At 47.5% G+C, this 17,954-nt stretch overlaps 2 protein-coding genes across 5 annotated transcripts in view; one reads left to right on the plus strand and one right to left on the minus strand.

Moving 5' to 3' along the window:
* PKIG (cAMP-dependent protein kinase inhibitor gamma) overlaps positions 1–4,244 on the plus strand; it is a 71,724-nt gene extending 67,480 nt beyond the window's left edge. For 2 of the 4 annotated variants that reach the window (XM_036749288.1, XM_036749287.1), the window contains exons 3-4: positions 2,592–2,765; positions 3,150–4,244. In XM_036749288.1, the coding sequence (XP_036605183.1) occupies positions 2,618–2,765; positions 3,150–3,229 (228 nt within the window). In that variant the 5' untranslated portion in view covers positions 2,592–2,617 and the 3' untranslated portion in view covers positions 3,230–4,244. Of the gene's footprint in view, positions 1–1,258; positions 1,348–2,591; positions 2,766–3,149 lie in introns of those variants that run through there. The other 2 variants (XM_036749285.1, XM_036749286.1) reach the window with 2 other exon arrangements.
* Positions 4,245–5,187: 943 nt separating this feature from the next.
* ADA (adenosine deaminase) overlaps positions 5,188–17,954 on the minus strand; it is a 35,593-nt gene continuing 22,826 nt past the window's right edge. Inside the window, exons 3-12 of the mRNA XM_036750875.1 lie at positions 16,753–16,875; positions 14,558–14,701; positions 13,654–13,769; positions 9,789–9,916; positions 8,635–8,706; positions 8,453–8,554; positions 7,843–7,907; positions 6,773–6,902; positions 6,175–6,277; positions 5,188–5,605 (exon numbers count right to left, since the gene is read on the minus strand). Of these exons, the coding sequence (XP_036606770.1) occupies positions 5,595–5,605; positions 6,175–6,277; positions 6,773–6,902; positions 7,843–7,907; positions 8,453–8,554; positions 8,635–8,706; positions 9,789–9,916; positions 13,654–13,769; positions 14,558–14,701; positions 16,753–16,875 (994 nt within the window). The 3' untranslated portion in view covers positions 5,188–5,594. The remainder of the gene's footprint in view (positions 5,606–6,174; positions 6,278–6,772; positions 6,903–7,842; positions 7,908–8,452; positions 8,555–8,634; positions 8,707–9,788; positions 9,917–13,653; positions 13,770–14,557; positions 14,702–16,752; positions 16,876–17,954) is intronic.

A 17,954-nucleotide genomic window follows, 5' to 3' on the forward strand; every position in this document is an offset into this window, starting at 1 on the left:
AAGTTCACTTAATCTATATCTGCCACCAAATCAAAATTCTTGTAGCTGTTGCCCACCAAGCTCTGGGACACTGGATCACAGTCTTTCTTCTCCAATTCCTGCCTTCATACAAGGGGACTTTGTACATATGAGTGCTCCCCAAGGCATCCTGTCCTCCCAGTCAGTCCTTTATTTATTGGTTTCCCGTGACCTACTTCTCCACCCCACTGCAGCTGTGCACAGAGCTGATTGTACCCCAGATGAGGCCATCACCTACAGATGCACTATGAATTTCCAGGCTCATGTACTCTGACGTTCTCTTATCTGATTACAGTCTGTTGTCATTCCACCTCTCCCTCCATCTTCCACTCAGCTGTTAAAGCAAGCTTCCTAAAGTACAGGTCACCCCCTCCCTATTCAGTAAACTCCAGTGGCCACTTATAACCTCCAGGATCAAAGATAAAATCCTCAGTTTGACATTTGAAGTCCTGCACAGCCTGGCCCCTTCCACCTTTCCAGTCTTCTGAGTCCTCCCCTCACAATGTACGCTGTGATCCAGTGACTGGCTTCCTTGCTGGTCCTCAAATGACCTGTCTCCCAACCCCAGGCGTTTTTTAATGGCTATCCTCCGGGGCTGGGATGTTCCTACTCCTGGCTTCCTTGAGGTCTCAGCTAAAGTCCCCCATTCTGCAGAAAGCCTTTTCCACCGCCTCTTAATTCTAATGCTTTCCTATGTTGATTCTTTCCAGTTTATTCCATCTCTAGCTGTTCTCACGTAGTTGTTTACATGTCGTCTCCCTCATTAGACTGAACTCGTTGAGAGCAGGGGCATTTTGCCCTTTGCACAATGCCTGACATTAAGTAGGTGCTTAACAATATTTAGTGACTGACTGACCCACCGTCTGGGAACACAGTTATTCTCATCTTATAGATGAGGAAATTAAAATGAAGTGGCTTGCCTCGGGTTTGAGCCAGGAATCCAATTCAGGTCACTTGACTCAAAGCCCAATGCTCTTCCCACTACATCTGTTGACAAGATTTATGGGAAGATTATTCTGGCAAGTATTCATTCAATAAATGTTCATCACAACAAACTTATTGGGCATGAAAAGGGGATGGATTGAAGGACAAGAGAGTGGAGCTCTCTTCAGCTTTATTAATATTCTTTAATTGCCAGATCTAATGGGCTTTTCTCAGTTTTCCTCCTTCTTGACTTCTCTGCAGCCTTTGACACTGCTGACCACCCTCCCCTCCTTGATACTCTCTTTTCTCTAGGTTTTCCTGTCACCACTCTCTCCTGGTTCTCCTACCTTGTAGGTTAGTCCTTCTCATTCTCCTTTGCTGGACCCTCATCCATGCTCTTTAAATGTAAGTGCCCCATAGGGCTCTGTCCTGGGCCTTCTTCTCCCACTATACTAATTCATAAGCCCCGTGGATTTAATGATCATCTCTATGCTAATGATTCTCAGATCTCCCTTTCCTGCCCTAACCTCTCTGCTGACCTAGTTTCACATCTCTAACTGCCTTTCAGACATCTCGAAGTGGATATCCCATTGACATCTTAAACTCAACGTGTCCCAAACTAAACTCATTACCTTTCCCTTCAAACCTCCTCCTATCTTCTCTGTTACTGTTGAGGGTAATGCCATCCTCCCAGTCCCTCAGACTCACAACCTAGGAGTCATCTTGGATTCCTCACTATCTTTCAGCTCCTCACACTTCATGTCCAAGCTCTTGCCAAGGCCTATTGAGTTCACCTATGCAGCATCTCTCAAATATACCCCCTTGTGTAGATAGAGGCATTTGCCCGGGTCAAGAGTGAAGCTACTCTTCTTGACTGACTATTCCTTTCAGAAGGTAAATCACGGCTAGAGAGACACACATACAGCTTTCTAGAGGTAACAGTAAAAACTCTTGAGTGTGCTAAGGGAAAGCACATAGAAAGGAAGAAGGTCAAGGGATAGATTGTTGGAGAACATCCATTTAATGGGGGTGGAAAGACGGCATCTTTAATTTTTTATTTTCTCACAACACCAGCAGAGCCTCATATGCAGTAAGATCACAGAATCTCAAAAGCTGGGACCTCAGTTGGCAGCAGTCCCAATACCCAGCTGAAGCACAAATCTCCCTCCACAACATTCCCTTCAAAGTTTTGCTTGAAGACATCCGGTTATGCCTCCTGAGGCATGCCATTCCACCCCCAATAGCTTTAACTATTAGGAAATTCATGTTATTCAGATGAAATATCCCTCCTTTTTTTTTTTGGCAGGGCAATTGGGGTTAAGTGACTTGCTCAAGGTCACACAGCTAGTACATGTCAAGTGTCTGAGGCTGGATTTGAACTCAGGTCCTCCTGACTCCAGGGCCGGTGCTTTACTTAATGTGCCACCTAGCTGCCCCAATATCCCTTCTTTTAACTTCCCTCTAGCTGGTTCTAGGTCTTCCTTCTAAAACCAAGCAGTGGGTGTTTTATTCGTGATATTTGAGTAACTGATTTCATTGTTCACAGTCCAAAGGACCTAAGCCCAAGAAAACTTAAGATGCATGCTCCCCTGGAGAGTGGTCATAAGCAGACTAAGAATGCTTGTCTGCCTTCTCTTCCCTCTCCACAGCCGTGCTCAGGAATGCTAGAGGCGTGATGGAGGTTGAATCCTCATACACAGACTTCATCTCCTGTGACAGAACGGGCCGTAGGAATGCTGTCCCTGACATCCAGGATGACTCGGCAGCAGTGAGTGTGAGGAAGCTGACGGGGAACATGGGAGAGCTGGCACTCGGAGGAGCAGGCAAGTGTCCTCGGGGTGACAGGGCAGAGCCTGAGAGTCAGGAAACCATAGACCCCAAAGTAACCTTAGGACACAGTACATCAGAATGAGACAACACCTCAGAACATAGAGGGTTAGACCAAGATGGAGCCTTAGAATGAAGAATACAAATACTAGAACAGAAGCCAACTTTAGAACCTTAAATGTCACTTTATAGCACATAGTATGAGGAGTGGAAGGGACCTCAGAGGTATCTAGACCAGCCTTCTCATTTTAAAGAATAGGGAACTGAGGTCCAAAGAGTGGAAATGACTTAAGGTCATACAAAATAGATCCTCCTGTCCATTGGATTAATTTAGGAATGTCCATCCTCTTATTTCAACCTTCTTTCTCTCTCTTTTTCAGAAGGGCAGGCAGAGATAAGCACCTCGGACAAGGAAGCTGGCACCAGGCCTGAGGGAAATGAGGGCACTACCACGTCCTGAGAGCCGCCCCTATCCCATTCCCTTTGTCCAGTGGCTGAAGAAAGAAGCAACCAGCCCAGGCTTCCCAAGAGGCAGACTTGGCAGCATTCTCCCCGAGGATCACTTCCCTCCCCTGCAGTAACTTGTTGGGGCACAATGAAGCCATGTGGACCTCCCCAGACTTTCCTTTTCCTCTAGTCCACCGCCGACCCCCCCCCTGCCACCTCACTCGCCCCACACAGAGGAAGCTTGTGCTCAGGGCAGGTTGGCCCTGCTATGGGGACCTCAGACTGAGGCTAGCCTCCAGAGGTGCCTTAAGAGCCCTACCCCAGCTTAGGGAAACCGTAGTTTTGCCTACCATGGACCTTCCCTTCTTTCAGGCCCACCTATTCTACTGTGTTTGGCAATTCAAAACGTTATTTATTTGGTTTACACCTGTGGGGTGGGAATGGGGAGGTACCACCTGCTCCCTTCCTCTGGAGGACAGATAGAAGCCAGGTCCCCTCCTACTTCCTCTTAGGGGAAACATCCTCAGTGGCTTCAGCCCTCACACTGACCCACTCAATCCATTCAATTTCCTGAGTGCCTACTCTGTGCAGGGCTCTGAAGGAAGCAAAAAAGATGACTAAAACCTGGCTGCTGACCTTAGGGAGCACCCTGTCCTCAGGGTTGCTGATTGCTTCGTCTCTGACGCTCAGGATCAAGGGAGAGATCCTTCCCAACCCATCTGGATTAGTTCCTTTTAACTCTTTTTAAACTTTGACTTTAAATATCCACCTTTGTGGGGGTGGGGGGGGGCAGGTAAGGAGGGGGGAAAAGACAGTGGAGCCTTGCCTTTTATTTCCATGGAGAGGAGGGTGTTTTAATCTAAACTCTTTGACCTGTGTAGCTCAGAGAGGATGATTCTTGACCTTTTCCAAACCCATTCTTAAGGGAATCATTTTGTTTCCCAATTTTACTAAGTTGTGTCTCCTTTCTACAAAGATACTTGATGCCTACCACTTGGAAAATAAATTCAGACCTTTTGTGTGATTGATTTTCCTTTTCTCCCTGAAATATTAACTATTATCCTTGGTTATATTGTCCTGAGCCCCATCCCTTACAGAAACTTCAGCTCTGATCCGTCAAATTCCAGTGTAATTTAGAATGGCAGGAAAAAGCCTATAGAGCCATTGTTAGCATAGCAGCTCGGAGCGGTGGGAAGGATACTGAGCAGGCAGTCAGGAAGCCTGGCTCCCAGTCCTTGGTGCACCACTCCACAGGTGTGACAAGTGGGCTATGTAATTCAAACCCAGCTCACTCTATTCCCAGTTAAGCACTTTGTCACAGCACAGGTGGCAGCTGGTGAGCACCAGGCCTGGAGTTAGGAAGACCTGAGTTCAAATCTGCCCTCAGATACTTAGTAGCTGTGTGACACTGGGCAAGTACCTTCATCTCTGCTTCAGTTTCCTCATCTGTAAACTGGGGGTCATAATAGCACCTCCCTTCCAGGGTTGTTGTGAGGATCAAATGGAATATTTGTAAAGCTCTTACACAGTGCCTGGCACATAGGAAGTGCTACGTAAATGCTTATTCTCTTCCCACCAGATCAGAGCTGCCTTAGAGACAGCAGATGGGAAAGTGCTTGGTCCCTGTAAAACACTATGAAAACGGACAGGGTGTTCCCTAAAAGTAGATGCACACCCATCCCCCCTCTCTAAAACCTCCCAGAATGCCCCATGGTGGCCACTGAGAGACCTCCGTGCTTCCTGCCACCTGCAGTTCCAAGTTAGCACGCTGAGGAGAAGCAGGTGGTGATTCTGAAAGAACCAAAAACCGAGCCCAGAGTGTGCACAGCAGAGACTCATTGGGCCCTTTGGGTAAGGGCCAGCACCAGCCTCACCCGAGGCCTTTCAGTGGGGCAGGATCCAAGTCGTGTCCTCCCACCCCAAAGTAAACACAGACATATTTCAACTTGGAACAAATTTAGCAACACAAAAACTGGATTGGTTAGTTTATTGATTGAGCACCGCTGCGCCCCTCAGCAACCCCGCAGGATCACTTCTTCAGAGGCACCTCACATTTGGCCCCCAGCAGTTGGTCATCTCAGCAAAGTTAATTTTAAATGATGGATAAACGAAAGCCTTGAATCTTGTGGGTGGTGAACAGTCTATACAAGACAAATGTTTCTGCATCAAGGTATATTAATGCACAGCTGGCTATATGTACAGTGGGAAAAGAGTTGATTTGCTAATCAGTATTGCCCCATGAAAGAAAATAGACAAGATTATGGCACCTCCACCCTACTGGGAAGGAAGCTTGGATTCCTGAGTCATGGCATGGTGGACACTGAGGCATCATGGGATCAGTAGTTTTTCTCTCTTGCTCTGTCGTGTCGGAGGCATCATCACTTTGACACTGTGGATAGATCCAAAGAAGCCAGAATTAGGTTTTTCTCACTCAACTAGGGCCTGAATTCATAGCCTATCTCTACTCCATACTACCTATAATCTTATACATACCAGCACTTAGCATAGAGCCTGGAACATAGTAGGCACTTAATACATGCTTATTGGTTGATTGAAAGTCACTTCTCTATAGCTTGAGTTTCCTTATCTGTAAAATGAACTAGATCTCTAAGATTTCTTCCAAGTTTAGATTCTATGACTTACAGAGATTACCATATTCTTTGGGTCTCAGCTATCTCCACATACTCTACAATCTTAAGACCTATGTTTGGCTCAGAGCAAACTCTTCCCCTTTAGGGTACACTAAGGTTATGGGGCCCTGAATCTATTTCTGAATTTCTTTAGCCCCTCACCTAGCGATAATGTGCTTTCCTAGGGAGGGGAGCCATGCCCAGACAGCACCAATGGCTTTCCCTTCCCAGGAGAGTTTTCCTTAAGGAAAGAACATGGGACGCTGGGGCAGTTTCTGAGAATGGTCAAAGAAGACATGGTGGATCCCAAGCCAAGAAACAAACCTACCCTGAGAGGTTGGCTGTGGTATCTGATAGGCCTCATACAGTTGGTCAAGGAGCTCCTCTTTCTCATTGTCTGGAAGGAAGCTGGATTTGGCTGCATTGATATTCTGGAAGAACCAATGTGGCATATGGTGTCAGAATTAGACTTTCAAATGCACTGAACAAAGTGGAAGCCCCCTTGCTTTATGTAGGAAGGAGCAGACTCAAGTGGCAGAGTGACACAGGTGAGGCTGCACAGTTAGCAGTATCAGAATGGGAGCTAGCTAGCAGGCCACCTCCTGGTCCAGGGCTATTTCCATCATGATTGGCTCCAGAGAAGCAGGCAAGAAGAGGGGAAGGGCTTGTGTAAAAGAGGATCAATGAAAGCATCTCTGAATCCTCTGGGCTTTTGTTCGGCAGATATTATCTAAAAATGGGACAGTAGCTCTAGTCTAGAGGGGTCACTCAAGGTGGACTTTGCTTAAGACCCTTTTCTGGTTTGAAGAAGCAAGCAGCAGCCCTTTGGGCCCTCGGGGGTGGGGGAAGAGCTGGAGCACAGCCCTTCGGGTTCACCCTTTTCTTTCCCAGTGTTACCCTTATGTTACGTTCTCCCAGTCACTCACCAGTCTTATAAACTCATCCTCAGTGAAGCCCATCTGCGTTTTCACCATTTGGTAATCTGTGTCAATGGTAGACTTGAAGATGAGGGGGTCATCTGTGTTGAGGGAATAGTTGGCCTTATCGTCCTTAAACCTGGATGAGAGAGATGTGGAGAGGAAACCACAGGTGAATCTCTGCTAGACAACAGCTGTGGCCCTATGCTGCTCACCTTCCTGGAATCAGGCAAAGCATGTGTGGGCCTAGAACAGCTAGCTGGCTCTCACTGCCCTTCTTGTGCTGCAAGTGTCTCTGCCCAGAGAAACATAGGAGTCACCCACATTGGGAGGCCTGAAGACACTTCTGGACCTATCAGATTCATGAATCCGACATGTGCTAAACATTATGTTTTGCAGAGTACTACATCTGACAACAATAAGATGGTCCCTTGTCTCACAGAAGTGGTTAAACAGCTATCAACTAATGCAAATTACAGGTCAGTGGATTCATCTCCTCAGCTGTGAGACATGCAGCACTTCCAGAACACTGGACACATAGTGTGGGAGCGAGTCAGTGCTCTCTAGATAAAGGAATGAAGATGCACCAAGTAGGGGAAGGTCTGAAGGCCCAGAGTCCCCAGGAAACTGTCCTAAGGTAGAGGAAGCAAGGAGGAAATGAGAAAAGTCCAACTTTAGGACCATGGCATTAACGAAGAGAGCCACCAAGGTAAGGCAGCAGGGCTACAGGGGACCAGTCTGTAGGCAAGACTCCCACCATGTGTCGGTGGAGCCCAATAAACCTGAGAGGAATTATGCTACAGGCAAAGCAGGCACTGAACGCTACCATACAAGAAGAAACCACCACTTGTGTCCATCCCCCATTGGCCTAGCAGGAGACAGATGCCCCTGAAATAGAGAGATAAGCCTTCCCAGGCTAATGAGGTGCTTCTGGCCTGAACACTATCAAAAGGTAGTCATCAGTTGACGGCAAAACTAGCCCCAACCACAGCACACAAGTGAAGCCATCTTGGGACTGCAACCAGGCATCCCACGCTTTCCTGAAGGTCCTGGCAGGGATCAGAAGAGTGCCAGCTCACCGTATGACTGCATGGGGGGTGTCCGGATTCCAGGCTCCTGTGAGATAGCTCGACCAGGGGCATACCTGGGTGAGAAATGATGGCTTGAAGAATGAGAAACACTACTGGGGAAATGTAAGATGCCAGATCCTTCAGAAACCTTAAAGAAATTATTTAATCCAACCCCATCAGTTTACAGACAAGAAAAATGAAGCCCAAGAAGGCAGTGTAATGGAATGAATACTGAATTCAGAGTACAAAGACATGGGTTCAAGTCCTGATTCTACTGCTTTCTTCTTGTATGACTGTGCAATTCGCTTCCCCTGTATGGATCTCTGTTTACCTATCTGTAAAAAGAGATATCTAGATTGAATGATCTCTGATGTCTTTTAGTTCTAAATATCTAAGAACCAATAAAATGACTTGCCTGGGTCATACAGTGAGGAAGTAGCAAAGGCATAATTCAAACCCAGGCTCTGACTCCCAATCCAGTGTATCTTTCTGCTACATGAGGGGAAGCGCTATGGCTTGTTATATCTACCATGGGACAGGTGGGAAGGGGACCTTCTTAGGTTTCCTTTGCCCATCCCCAAATGTGGATTAGAAGGCTCAACCTAGCCAACCCACTCACCTCAAAGTGCATGTTCTCCTTCAGCAACTTCTCATACAGGGTGGCGTCTTCCAAAGTGTGGTAGCCATGGCCTATCCTCTCAGTATGGAGAATATTCACTGCCTGCAGTAGAGGGAAGGGTGAGAGTGATAGCAGAACCCAGACATGGACACCCCCAGTCTCTCTGCCCTACTCAGCCTCACCTGCTCTACAACCTCAGCAGACCCCACTTCTCCAGCATGAACTGTCCGATGAACTCCACTTTTCACAGCCTCCTGTAAAGGCACGGGGAAGAGAGGGTTGAGTCTGCAGGGGTAGGGACTAAGAGAAACAATTTTTAAGCAGGCTGCACCCCTCTCCAAGGACCTCTCAGCCCCAAGGGGTCATAGGGGATAAGGATCTCCAAAGATCCACAACGAATGTTTCACTTTAGTCTGGACCTGAGAGGGCCTGTAACCTCTGTCTTCCAGAAGCCCTTGCTCTTACTCATGGCAGCAGATACTGTCTCCTGCAATAATTCATAAACAGGAGGAACTGACCTGCTTGAGATGAGGGAGAAAGGACATGGCTAGCCTTGAGAAAATGAGGAAATGGGGAAATTAGAATAGTAGAGATGGAAGGGACCTTAAAGGCCGCCTTCATTTTACTGGCATGACCTGAGGTCTAGAGTGCAAAACTGGCTCCAAGGTCACATAGCTAGTCAATAGCAGAGCCAGTACACCAACCAAGGGTCTCTGACTGGGAGCCTGGTTGGTTGGTTGTTGTCCTTCTCTCTAAGAGGACCAAAATGGCATCACTATGCTAGAGTCAGGTTACAGTGTGTCCGGCTGTGGCTGATCAGACCAATATGAGCTTGGAATGCTCTGCAAGGGTTGGGCACAAATAGCCCATGTAAACATTTGGGGTGGATACTCCAAACTTGCGCATCCTGCATTTCCTTTGAGCTATTTCAATTCTGCTTTGCTCATACAGCACAGCACCTCTGATGTGGGCATGCCATGCTGAGCAGTCCTGTGACAGTGTCTCCCATGTCACACAATCAATTCCGAAGTTCTTGATAGAGACCTTGATAGAGATGTTGCTTCTTCTGACCACCATGTGAACACTTGCCCTGTGTGAGTTCTCCATAAAGTAGTCTTTTTGGCAAGCGTACATTTTAAGATTTGTTCTACCACCACACTGAACCTTACCTTTGCAACCTACAGAAATGTTGGTGGCAAACAGAATTCAAAAGCTCCAGATCCTCTAAACTGCTCATATGTCTCTTGGCTGGGAAGCAAGGCTTGTTTCATTATGCATAAACCATTGCCGCCCTCCCCAACCACCACTCTGGCCCCCACTCCCCATCCTTTCTCACCTCATAGGCTTCTACATGCCCAGAAAAGAGGGTACTGCCCTCTAAGGTCTCATCTCCAGCCAAGTCGATGGCCACCACCGTCTGGTTGCGATACTTCTTACAGAGTTCCACCACTTCAGGGGACCAGTCTGTAGGCAAGACCCATACCATGTGTCAATGGAACCCATTGAACCTGAAAAGAATCAGGCTTTAGGCAAAGCAGGCACTAAACACTAGCATACAAGAAGCTACCACTCGTGTCCGTCTCCCATTGGCCTGGCCGGAGACAAATGCCCCGGGGACTAAGAAAAAAGCCTTCCATGGCTAATGAGGTGCTACAGGTCTGCAGATTACCAGAAGGCAGTCATCAGTTGAGGGTAAGGCTAGCCCCAACCACAGCACATAAAGGAAATCATGATAGGGCTGTAACCAGACATTCCATACTGCCCGTTTCCATTTCTGTCCATGGAAGCAGCACGGGCCACAAGAGAACATCCCCAAATCATACAATCTCAGCATTGAAGGGATCTGAGATTACCCCACCCAATCACAGGAATCCCTTCTACACTGTAGCTGTCTGACCTCTCCTTGAATGTTTGCAGTAGGTTACCCAGATGCAGCTAGGTGGCACTGACCCTGGAGTCAGGAGGACCTGAGTTCAAAATCTGACCTCAGACACTTACACTAGCTGTGTGACCCTAGGCAAGTCATTAACTCTGATTGCCTTAAAAAAACAAATAAGGAACCTACTTCCTTCCGGGGTATCCCATGCTACTTTGGAACAGATCTCATTATTGAGATTTACCTTTCTGCGACTTGCACTCATTTCTCCTCATTCTGACTTTTTGAGCCAAGCAAAAAAAATCCGACCTCACTTTTATGTTAAAGCCTCTCCCTCACACATTTTGCAGATAACTGTCATGAGTTCCCTAGATTTTCTCTAGGCCAGATATGCCCCCTTCCTCTAATCCACTCCAGCTGGATCCCACACAAATCAATCTTGCCTTGCAGGTACTGACACCACCAAATTCAGAGTTCTACAGCTTTACATTTAAAGAGCCAGCACACCTCTGTAATCTGGAGGTACACTTTTCTGCTTTCAGCTGAACTGAGGGAACAAGAAACCACTACCAGTTTGTGGGATGGTAGAAAACAGTAGTTCATGGTTGGAGCTCAAAGACTTGTATGACTTTGAGTGGGTCATTTTCTTACTGAGACTCGATCTCCTCATCTGTAAAATGGGGGTAGGACTGGATGATCTGGAGTCCCTTTGAGCTCATATTTAGCTCATAATCTAATTCAAAAGGCAGCATGACCATGAGGTGGGAACAAACTAAACCCTGTTGGGGTATGTAGCCCAACCCCAGAATATCAGAGCACTTGGGTTCTGGCGTACCCAGACGGGCCCTAACTCGAAGAATGCCTCAGTAAAGTGGTGCTGAGAAGACCTAGAAGAGGGAATTCTCACCACACCTGGAAGCATCTGGCCAGGTTGCTTGAGGATTTTGGAAACCTACACCCACATCCCACACTGCTCAGAGAGAGGCAGCAGTAGCTTTCTGACTCTCTGTGATAGACCCTATGAATCCTCTGGAAGGGGTGTGGCTGGGGCTGGCAGCCAGGAAAAGCCCTGAACCCTTTCCTCAGGGAGACCCAGGGGCTGAATGGCCTGGCATTAGAAGGCATCAGGCTTTGTCGTCAAGACAGGAAGGCCTAAGAAACACTATATCTGCTGGCCATGAGTAGACAGGGTAGGACTGGGGGCCAGATGAGGTACCTCAGGATGAAACACCGCCCCCCCATCCCTAACTGAATCCCAAGAACTTTAGGGGCCACGTGACATTCAGGAAGGGACCCTGCTTAGAGATCTGCTCACAGACAAACATAGGAGAGAAAGCCCATTGACTGCAGTTTCCAGTTCTCTCTGACACGTTTCACTGTGGCTTCTGGGCAACTCTATAGCACCATATATATAGCTCTCTCTCTCTCTTTCTCTCTGTCCCTCTCTCTCTCTCTCTCCTTTCCTCCCTCCCCCCTCCCCTTTCCTCCCTCCCTCCCTCCCTCTCTCTCTCTCTCTCTCTCTATCTCTCCCCACCGGAAAGTGCAGGGTGCTTAAGCCTGAAGGAAACAAAACTAGCAACAAGGTTAGCCAAAACAAAGGACAAAAAGAATAGACAAGTATGGACTATAATGAAGAATTATAGTCCATACTTGTCTATTCTTTTTGTATAGTCCATACTTGTCTATTCTTTTTGTCCTTTGTTTTGGCTAACCTTGTTGCTAGTTTTGTTTCCTTCAGGCTTAAGCACCCTGCACTTTCCGGTGGGGAGAGATAGAGAGAGAGAGAGAGAGAGAGAGAGAGAGAGAGAGAGAGAGAGAGTGAGAGAGAGAGAGAAATTGCAGATTTATGTGAATTCCTCTCCTCACAGTCCTCACAGGCATATGAGTTCAATCCATAGGATCATAGAAATGGAAGCTGGAAGGGACCAGATGTGCCAAGCAGGCTAGCTCTCTCAGTTTACAAATGAGAAAATCAATTGATAAGCACTGTCTGAGTACCTACAATGACCTAGGCATTCTGCTTGGCACTGAGGATGTAAAAGACAAACAAAAACCCCACAAACCCAGAAGGGAAATGATTTGCCCAAGATTGCATAGATCTGGGGCAGAGCTGGGGATCTGAACCCGGGTCTTTTGATGTCATAGCATAGACAATGCTCTACTCCCTGTATCATGTTGTCTCCTCACCAAGCCATGCGGACTCCTGGATTTCCCTAAATCTCTCTTTGGCATATTTGCCAAATAAGTATCTGCTCTTTGTGGCAGCTCCAAAAGAGGCTTTTTATGGAGAGGAATAAGAAGTAGTAAAAAAAAAAAAACCCAAAACCAAAACTTTAATTTTTTCTAAAAATTAACCAGAATTTCAAAAACTTTCTAGCAGATGGTAAAGTTGGCAGATGCCCCCTCCCCTACTTTCCTGGCTGTCTCATCTGTCTCAAGGCTGCAAGCTGCCACACTGCTTAACTCTAGTGCTGGCAACCTCATATCCTAAAGAGACAAAGGAGGGTCCGGGAAGCTTCCAGGACCACCCAGTCAAAGTCTTCCATCATCTCCTGCTCTTCTTCCAACTCTGAGAAGCCCCTCCTGCATTGAGGGAGGCAGAAATAAGGCACAGTATATGAAGGAGACTAGCTAAAGGCACAAGGAATACGTGCGTAAGTGAAGGAGACAAGCCAGTTCAGAGAATAGACTCAGGCATACATCTCCCTAGCAAAAGAGTCTCTGTGACTCTTCCTTGTCTAAGGATCTGTTCCCAGTGCTAGGGTTCCTAGAGAAGAGGATAGAGGGTAAGGCAAATAGACTGAGAACTACCAAAATGGGGAGAAAGAGAGGAAAAAGGAATGAGAACACAAGTGGGAAAGGAAGAAGGGAAGAAGGAGGGAAGGGAAGCAGAGGGATGGAGGAATGGAAGGAAGTGAGGGAGGGAGAGATGAGCAGGGTAGAGCAGATGGAGGGGATGGTTGAATTCTAAACACTTACTATGTGCCAAGCACTGTGCTAAGTGCTAGGGATTCAAATAGAAAGTAAGATGGTCCCTGTTCTCAAGTTGCCGATATTCTAATACAGGAGATAACACATATTGGCAGTTTCAGCTGGAAAGGTCCAGTGATCCTTAGAGAGACAAAAAGAAAGGATGGGGAGGAAAGAAGGGAGAAAGAGGAAAACAGATTAGAGGGGATAGAAAGGAAGACAAGACAGGGAAGAAGGAAAGAAGGAAGGAGGAAAGGAAGGAAGGAAAGAGGTAGAGGAAGGAGGGAAGGAGAGGTGATCAGGACTAGACAGGGGCAGGCCAGAGGAGGTGAGGAGAGGGACCATAATACATTACTTGGCATGTGGCGCATGCAGCATAGAATAGACCTGACTTTGACTTGAAAGTCTCGCTCGCCCTCCTGCAGGCCCTGGCTAACGAGAAACACGACTTCATCAGGTGTGAGGTCTCCTCTGTATGGAAAGAGAGATCCCCAAAAAGGAAGTGAGGCCACCAGGCAGGGGAAGAAGCCAACCCCTCAGCCTGGAGGTCTCACTAAGACAGAAAACCCAGCCAGTGGCTGGGCCAGAGCTGAGCACAGGACCCCAGGCAGAGAGGTTGTTTGTTTTGTTTTGCTGGGTCAGTGGGAGTGAGAGGGATTTTTCTTGCCATCAGAATGAACAAGATTTCTATCTCCAGCTGAGCCTACACCCTGCCCCCCAACCCATCTCTTGTTTTGGGGAAAAAGTAGCTAAATTGACACCATATGGGGAGCCAAGGGGCTTGAGACATTTCTGATAGAATGTTAGAGGAAATTCTCTGTATTAGGGATGTCTCTCTGAGAAAGTGGAGGGGGTGGGACACAGGGAGAAATTTAGGTGGTGTTAAAAAAAGATATTAATAAAAATTCATTTTTAAAAAAGAATATTAGTGGATCAGGGCAGGTGATCACTAGTTTGAGCCCCATCCCAGGAGTCAGGAAGCCCAGGTTCAGGTCCTGACTCTGCTATTACCTTGCTATGTGACCTTGGTTAAGTCATTTTCCTTTTCTGGGCCTCAGTTTCCTCATCTGTAAAGTGAGGGGCCCAAACTAGATAATGTCTGTGGTCTTTTCCCACTCTATGATTTAGAGTGGACCTAGGGTTTTTCTTCCAGCCGGGGTGGGGATCAGCCTCTTCAGAATTCTGGCCTGCTCAGGTACAGGCCTTGGACCCTCCAGCCACACCCCCCACACCACCCTGGCCCCTCTCCACTCACTTACTCAGCCTGATTCCAGGGAATGGGCTCCACCTTGGAGTTGGCCAGCAGGTGGGGGCTATATCTCACCTCCACATACACCACGCCCTCCTTGGCTTTCATCTCCACGAACTCATAGGCCACTCGTTTAACGGCCTCCCGGTCACCCCTGTGAGGATGAGGACAGGAAAAAGGCAGGGCTCAAAACAACCTCCATTCCTAGTAGCAAGAGGAGATGGGGTGGGGAAGGGAGGGAAGGCCTTTGCTGTTCAGTCACTTTCAATTGTGTCCAACTCTTAATTACCTCATTCGGGGTTTTCTTGGCAAAGATACTGTAGTGGCTTGCCATTTCTTTCTCCAGCTCATTTTACTGAAGCAAATGGGGCTAAGTGACTTGCCTAGGGTCATACAGTTAAGTGTCTGAGGCTGGATTCCAACTCAGGAAGATGAGTCTTCCTGACTCCAGGTTCAGCACTCTATTCATTGTGTCACCTAGCTGCCCACATATATATGGATAAACAAGAGCACATATTTATGTGCCTTTCTGTGTGAGTGTGTGCATGAAAGAGAGAGGGAGAGGGAGGGTGGGGGTGGGGGGGGAGAGAGAGAGAGAACAGGGGAGGGGAGAGGAAGAGAGAGAAGTGGGAAGGGGGGAGGGAGAGAGAGAAGAGGGAAAGGGAGACAGAAGGGGGAAGGAGGAAGGGAGAGGGAGAGAGAGTAGAGGGAAAATGGGAGGGGGAAGGGGAGAGAGAGAAGGGGGAAGGGGAGAGGGAGAGAAGAGGGAAAGGGGGAGAGAGAGAGAAGAGGGAAAGAGGGAGCGAGAGAGAAGAGGGAAAGAGGGAGAGAGAGAGAAGGGAGAACAGGGAAGGAGAGAGAGAGTAGAGGGAAAGGGAAAGGGGAGAGAGAAGTGGGAAGGGGGAGGAAGAGGGAGAGGGAGGGAGAAGTTGTGGGTCTCTAGAGACATGATATTCTGTGAGTAGGTATGGATTCATAGGTATGTTGGAGGGTATACACAGTTATGGGAGGAGACAGATGTCTTTTCTTGCCAGCATTTGAGTAAAAACCCTCTCTCTGGTGAGACAGTAGTTTGTGGGTTACACATCCACAATCCTCTTCCTGTGACAAACTCTCAGGGCCAGATAACAGCTGAAGCCAGCTGGAATCCTACTGCCCTTTTGTGGAAGCAGAGAAGGGGGAAGGGAGAGGGACAGCCAGAGGAGACGCTGCAGTTAGGACAGTCTCCAGGAAGAACAAAGCCCAGGGTGCGATGAGGAGGAACGAACTCAAGGCCTGGGTTTCCTTGAGCCTCTCCTCCAGGTGCCAGTGAGCCTGGCTGTTGGGCAGTTGCATTCAAGGCCCCTCCACCATAGACTCCTTCACTCTGCTCTTCTCACTGCCCCTTCAAAAAATACACCATCCTCACCCCCATGGTATGGCATAAAGAGCCTTGGCTTAGTCAGAGGACCTGGGTTCAACTCTGGGTCTGTCACTTACCATCTCACTTCCGCTGCCTAGGCCTCAGTTCCCTCATTTATAAAATGAAGGGGTTGGACTCTATCTATGATCCTAATAATAGTCCATATTCCTATGATCAAAAACTGCACATTTCTCACCCCATCTGGGGCCTCTGTGCCCCACTCCCTTTCCAAACCCAACCCAGTCCCCACAGCTCGGCTCAAGCCTTATCTCCTCCCTGACCACCTCAAATCACCAGAACCTTTCTCTAAACTAGAGCATTTTTTGCACAATCCACTTAACTTTTGTCTTATTCTTCATTTCCTATGTGTCTGCCTTGTCTCCACTCCAAGACTATGAGTTTCACAAGAGCTAGGACTGTTTTCCATCTTATGTTCCCCAAAGTACTCCTTATAGGCCCAGCAACATAGAAGGCATTTTAATTAAGAGTAGAAATAATCTGTGTCTGAGCCCTGGTTCTACCACTTAGTGGCAGTGTGCCTTTGGGAAAATCACCTGACCTTTCTGATCACCAATAAAATCTGAGCAATCACGCTGGCTCTCCCTCCCTGAGGGTTGTTGGGAGAATGACATGAATGCTTGGTTCTGAAAGTATTCCACGAGCTTTAAAGAGGTGCATGAATCCAAGCTGGATAAGATAAGAAGATTAAACTGGTTGACCTCAGCTCTCAGCACTAGTTGGCCAACTCTTTAATCTTACAAGCTTCTCATTCTCACAGGGGGCTGGGGGACCAGGCAACTCACGCAATGGCTGGCATGTAGTAGTCAAACTTAGCCAAGAACTCAGGGAGGCTTAGGGGCTTGTCCATGCCAATGATGTCCCGGAGCTCCTCTACTGTATTGGCGGGAAGTGGGATTCCTCTCCTCCTGGAAGCAAAAGCAAAGCACATGGTCATTGAACAGCCATCCAAGCTGGAGGAGAACCTGGGACCACAGAGCAGAGAGGGCAGGGCCTCTCCTGAGGTCCTCGCTTTCCTTCTAGGGACATGGACCATAACTCCATGGAGGATTTAGAGTCAGAGGGCCTGGGTTCAGCTCAGCTACTTATTAATTGTGTGATTTGTGACAAGTTACTTTATCTCTCTTGAGTCTTTCAATCTGTTTTGAAAAAAAAAAAAGACAACCTAAACAGTTTCTTCAACCAGTAAAGAGAGGGAGTTGAATTAGTCTCTACGACATCCCTCCCTCCTGTTCTATACCCCCAGCTACCCATTGTCTCCTCTACCCCTTCATAAATCCATCCTGCCCACAGCATTCCTATTCTGCTCAATAACTGTCCATAGCTCCCTATCATCTAATGAGAAACAAATGAACTTTGAAGCTGAGAATTTGAGGGGCTCCACAACCTGGCACATTCTACCTTCTTAACTTCATTCTCACACAATTCTCCTTCATACACTAGGTGCCAACAGAACTGAACTTCATATCTGCTTCTATCCAAGTGTGTGTGTGTGTGTGTGTGTGTGTGTGTGTGTGTGTCTCCCATGCCCAGAATGATCTCTCTTTGGGGGCAGCTAGGTGGTATAGCAGATAGCGTGCAGGGCCTGGAGTCAGGAAAACTGACTCAGGCACTTAACTAGCTGTGTGACCCTGGGCAAATCACTTTAACCTCTGTCTCCCTTAGTTTCCTCATCTGTAAAATGGGGGTGATAACAGCGTTGACCTCCCCAGGGTTGTTGTGAGATCAAACGAGATCATATTTGTAAAGTGCTTGGCACATAGTACTTACGTACTTAATAAAATGCTTATTCCCTCCCTCCTTTATATTCCCACTTTGTGAAATCCTGCTACCTCTTCTGGGCAGTCTTTTCTAATCTTTTTCCCATTTGGTCTTTACAGAACACATGATCTGATCTTTTTTAAGCACTTACTATGTAACACAATTGTTATTATTTGTCCTTCATTTTCAATGAGGACCAATGACATCATAAAGGTGGTGTCTTGAC

Source organism: Trichosurus vulpecula, chromosome 3 (genome assembly GCF_011100635.1).
Source record: "Trichosurus vulpecula isolate mTriVul1 chromosome 3, mTriVul1.pri, whole genome shotgun sequence".
NCBI classification, from domain to species: Eukaryota; Metazoa; Chordata; class Mammalia; order Diprotodontia; family Phalangeridae; genus Trichosurus; species Trichosurus vulpecula.